The sequence below is a fragment of the Etheostoma cragini genome, unplaced genomic scaffold (assembly GCF_013103735.1).
Source record: "Etheostoma cragini isolate CJK2018 unplaced genomic scaffold, CSU_Ecrag_1.0 ScbMSFa_129, whole genome shotgun sequence".
Classification (NCBI taxonomy): Eukaryota; Metazoa; Chordata; class Actinopteri; order Perciformes; family Percidae; genus Etheostoma; species Etheostoma cragini.
Window position 1 is genome coordinate 1 of NW_023265329.1, and position 5,231 is coordinate 5,231.

At 39.7% G+C, this 5,231-nt stretch overlaps 1 protein-coding gene across 1 annotated transcript; it reads left to right on the forward strand.

The window, feature by feature from the left end:
• Positions 1-4: 4 nt before the first annotated feature.
• Positions 5-892, forward strand: LOC117939851 (zinc finger protein 714-like; the record flags this gene model as incomplete). Its single annotated transcript, XM_034865279.1, has 1 exon — positions 5-892. A coding segment is annotated over one exon (663 nt), but the record flags the coding sequence as incomplete, so codon positions are not given.
• Between the last annotated feature and the right edge of the window lie 4,339 nt (positions 893-5,231).

Genomic DNA, 5,231 nt, shown 5'->3' on the forward strand with positions numbered 1-5,231 from the left:
TCAATGTGGTAAAACCTTTTCTTGGACTGGTAGCCTAGTAATCCACCGACGTGTTCACACCGGAGAGAAACCGTACCGTTGTGATCAATGTGGAAAAACCTTTACTAATAATAGTCACCTTAAATCTCACCAACGTGTTCACACTGGAGAGAAGCCGTACAGCTGTGATCTATGTGGTGAAGCCTTTACTCATAGTTATGACTTTAAAAAACACCAGCTCGTTCACACTGGAGAGAAGCCGTACAGGTGTGATCTATGTGGTAAAACATTTATTTTGAGCGGTAACCTTAAATCTCACCAGCGTGTTCACACTGGAGAGAAGCCATTCTCGTGTGAACAATGTGGGAAAACGTTTTCCGGGAGAAGTAGCCTTAAATCTCACCAGCGTGTTCACACTGGAGAGAAGCCGTTCTCGTGTGAACAATGTGGGAAAACGTTTTCTCTGAGTGGTCACCTTAAATATCACCGACGTGTTCACACTGGAGAGAAGCCGTTCTCGTGTGAACAATGTGGGAAAACGTTTTCTCTGAGTGGTCACCTTAAATATCATCGACGTGTTCACACTGGAGAGAAGCTGTTCTCGTGTGAACACTGTGGGAAAATGTTTTCTCAGAGTGGTAACCTTAACTATCACCTGCGCATTCACACTGGAGAGAAGCCGAAATAGTCTGAACAAGTACAATAGCTTTAAACAGAGATGGCAAAAGTACTCAGTTCCCGTACTCAAGTAGATGTACAGATAATTGTGTTAACAAATACTCTGGTAAAAGTAGAAGTGCTGATTTAACTTCTTTACTCAAGTAAAAGTAACAAAGTAGAGGTTTTGAAATTTACTTAAAGTATAAAAGTAAAAGTAACCTTAGAATGACAAAGACACCTGGACCAGACACGCTGAGAAACTACAGTGGACATGAAAAAAAGGCTCTTTATTCTTTACATGTCATTACCTACATTTTAAATGGCTGCCAATAGGTCTAAAACATTTATAAAACATATAGCTTATTGGGACACCAGGTTAATAAGATTCTGACTGAGTAGCAAGATATGAATTCAAGTGTTATTTTTTGAGAAGTATGTGTATTCCCATCCAATTAGGTTAAATTTAGTATTGATGACTCAAAAATAATAACTAACTCCAGTGAAATTACTTTAGATTTAGGGAGGACTAGATTAGGACTGGATTTAAAGCTGATTCTGGTTTCCAACTTGGCCCAGGTGTGTCTGTTAAAACACAGACGGAGACAACTTCTCTCTGTTGATGCTTCATTACAATCAAGCATCAAGATAAACGGGGGGGGGTAGCTCTGCTATGGCTATGTGTGTGGTAATAAAAGAAATAACATTGTAAAGGCACCATACACAAGGCATAGGAATCATATACAGTATGCTAACAAATAATAACAATAAACCCATTATTAATAACATTATCTTACTAAGCAAGGACGTTAAACAATCGCCATTATATTGAATAAACAGCCAGGTGCAACCAAGGTAACGGGTGCAACCTAGCTAACAGGTGAAGAACACAAACCAGCTAACTTTGAAATTTGCCAGAACTATAGACCAATACAACAACAGACTTAAATGAACTGACAACATCAGTTATATGACTTACAGTTCAAAGACGCACATGATCTCAGCTGATTATCCTCCAGACAGCTAGTTTCTTTTTCTTTTCTCTCACTTTTTTCTCTGTGAGCCGTGCGCGGCCGCTGGCGTTGTGAGAGATCTAAACAGGCACGGCTTTACAGAAGAAATGGGTCATGTAACGCAAACATAAACCATATCGATTTGCTTAGTTTGTGGAGAGGTAGCAGATGCGAGGACATTAGGTGCACAGGTGCAACCTGGGAAAATGTTTGCCGCACCCTAGAGCAATGTAATCTAACAGACACTAACTAGCACCCTAGAGCCCTGTGAGCTAACAGACGCTCACTAGCACCCTAGAGCCCTGTGAGCGAGTACAGTGGGGTTCGAGGGTTTGGAATCCCCAGGTAACAATTTCTTATTAATGTGCATTAAGAAGCCAAAATAAGATGGAAGAATGTCCAAAAGGCATCAAATGACAGATTAGACATTCGTATAATATGTCACAAAAAGTTTTTATTTCATCATTTGCACTATCAAAATAACAGAAAACAAAAGAATGACGTACAGTGCCTTGCAAAAGTATTCGGCCCCTTTGAACTTTTCAACCTTTTGACACATTTCAGGCTTCAAACATAAAGATATACAATTTTTATTTTTTTGTGAAGAATCACCAACAAGTGGTCAATTGCAACAATCACACAATTGTGAAGGGGAACGAAATCTATTGTATATTTTAAACGTTTTTAGCAAATAGAAAACTGAAAAGTGGTGCGTGCAAAATTATTTGGCCCCCTTGCGTTAATACTTTGTAGAGCCACCTTTTGCTGCGATTACAGCTGCAAGTCGCTTGGGGTCTGTCTCTATAAGTTTTGTACATCGAGAGACTGAAATTCTTGCCCATTCCTCCTTGCAAAACAGCTCGAGCTCAGTGAGGTTGGATGGAGAGCGTTTGTGAACAGCAGTTTTCAGTTCTTTCCACAGATTCTCGATTGGATTCAGGTCTGGACTTTGACTTGGCCATTCTAACACCTGGAGACGTTTATTAGTGAACCGTTCCTTTGTAGATTTTGCTGTATGTTTGGGATCATTGTCTTGTTGTCAGATAAATCTCCGTCCCAGTTTCAGGTCTTTTGCAGACTCCAACAGGTTTTCATCCAGAATGGTCCTGTATTTGGCTGCATCCATCTTCCCCTCAATTTTAACCATCTTCCCTGTCCCTGCTGAAGAAAAGCAGGCCCAAACCATGGTGCTGCCACCACCATGTTTGACAGTGGGGATGGTGTGTTGAGGGTGATGAGCTGTGTTGCTTTTACGCCAAACATATCGTTTTGCATTGTGTCCAAAAAGTTTGATTTTGGTTTCATCTGACCAGAGCACCTTCTTCCACATGTTTGATATGTCTCCCAGGTGGTTTGTGGCAAACTTTAGACGAGACTTTTTATGGATTTATTTGAGAAATGGCTTTCTTCTTGCCACTCTTCCATTAAGGCCAGATTTGTGCAGTGTACGACTGATTGTTGTCCTATGGACAGACTCTTCCCCCCTCAGCTGTAGTTCTCTGCAGTTCATCCAGAGTGATCATGGGCCTCTTGGCTGCATCTCTGATCAGTCTTCTCCTTGTCTGAGCTGAAACGGCCAGGTCTTGGTAGATTTGCAGTGGTCTGATACTCCTTCCATTTTAAAATGATCGCTTGCACAGTGCTCCTTGGGATGTTTAAAGCTTGGGAAATCTTTTTGTATACAAATCCGGCTTAAAACTTAAAACAGTATTACGGACCTGCCTGGTGTGTTCCTTGGTCTTCATGATGCTCTCTGAGCTTTCAACAGAACCCTGAGACTATCACAGAGCAGGTGCATTTATACAGAGACTTGATCACACATAGGTGGATTCTATTTATCACCATCAGTCATTTAGGACAACATTGGATCATTCAGAGATCCTTGCTGAACTTCTGGAGTGAGTTTGCTGCACTGAAAGTAAAGGGGCCAAATAATTTTGCACGCACCACTTTTCAGTTTTTTATTTGCTAAAAAAGTTTAAAATATCCAATAGATTTTGTTCCACTTCACAATTGTGTCCCACTTGTTGGTTATTCTTCACAAAAAATAAAAATGTTATATCTTTTTGTTTGAAGCCTGAAATGTGTCAAAAGGTTGAAAAGTTCAAGGGGGCCGAATACTTTCGAGAGGCCCTGTGTGTGTGTGTGTGTGTGTGTGTGTGTGTGTGTGTGTGTGTGTGTGTGTGTGTGTGTGTGTGTGTGTGTGTGTGTGTGTGTGTGTGTGTGTGTGTGTGTGTGTGTGTGTGTGTGTGTGTGTGTGTGTGTGTGTGTGTGTGTGTGTGTGTGTGTGTGTGTATATATATATATATATACTTTACGTTATGTTGAGATCAGGAGATTGTGAAGGCCATGGCAGAACCTTCAGTTTACGCCTCTTGATGTAATCCACCGTGGATCTTGAGGTGTGTTTAGGATCATTATACATTTGTAGAAGCCATCCTCTCTTTAACTTCAGCTTTTTCACAGATGGCATCAAGTTAGCGTCCAAAATTTGCTGAAATTGTATTGAATCCATTTTTTCTTCTACTCGTGAATGTTCCCTGTGCCATGACAACAGCTGATTGTAGTCAGGGGGAGGTTTGCAAGCTTTTGGCTAATTCTGGGATTTTTAACCCATGTATAATGATTTTGTTTTATTAATTAGATCTGTCTTCTTCTTAAATAAACTGAACTGAGTTGAACTTGAAAATGTACTTTCTTCTTATTTTACAGATTTATTCTTTTTTATGACACTCTTATGACATCATACTTCAGTTTATCACAAACATTCAACATCAACACACATCTGGAGATATGTGATTTGCATTGGACAAGAAGAGAAAAAAACCTGAAAAGTAACTTGAAACTCCCCTTCTGAAAATGGCATAGTGTTCTGGCGATGTTGTGCGCCAGAACACTATGCCAGTAGTGTTTTTTCTTCCTTTTTAGTTTTCATTAGTCAAACTTGTTTTTACTCCGTAACGGATAGGATTTGTAATGTAGCAAAATACAATTCTTCAACTTAAAATCAAGTACATTTAAAAAAAAATACACAACAAAACTGTTCAATACATTAACGTCAGTAATGTATTCCCTTATTTTCCTGTTAGGGTTAGTGGTGTTAGAGTCAGGGGTACATGTAAATTAAAATCACACAGGGGACAGTAAAATGTCCCCTATGCGATTTAATATTTGATAAGAGATTATTCTGTAACTGTGGAACTGAATCCAGCTTCTCTCCTTCCCCCCCACTTCCTCTCTCTCTCACTGGTCAACTTCGTGCTCTTTGCAATTCAGCAGTTTTTTACTTTTACTTTGTCTTGTTGTGATGCAGATGTTTCCCTCACGTTAAACATCTGGTAAGTTCCACTTTTCAGCAGATTTTTTATCTCTAATTAAACTGTAAGAATGTGTTTTGTTGGAGAAGAGTTGAGCTTGGTTAGGGTTTACTGTAACAGTGATTAATCCTAAACAGCTGTGTGTGACACCCCCGTGTTCAGGATCACTAGCTGCAAAATATTGATTTTGCTTTCCAAAATCAATATTTGAGAAATCAAATGTAGCTCTGCTGACAAAGTGAGTGTGAGGACCAGAAATTTCTCG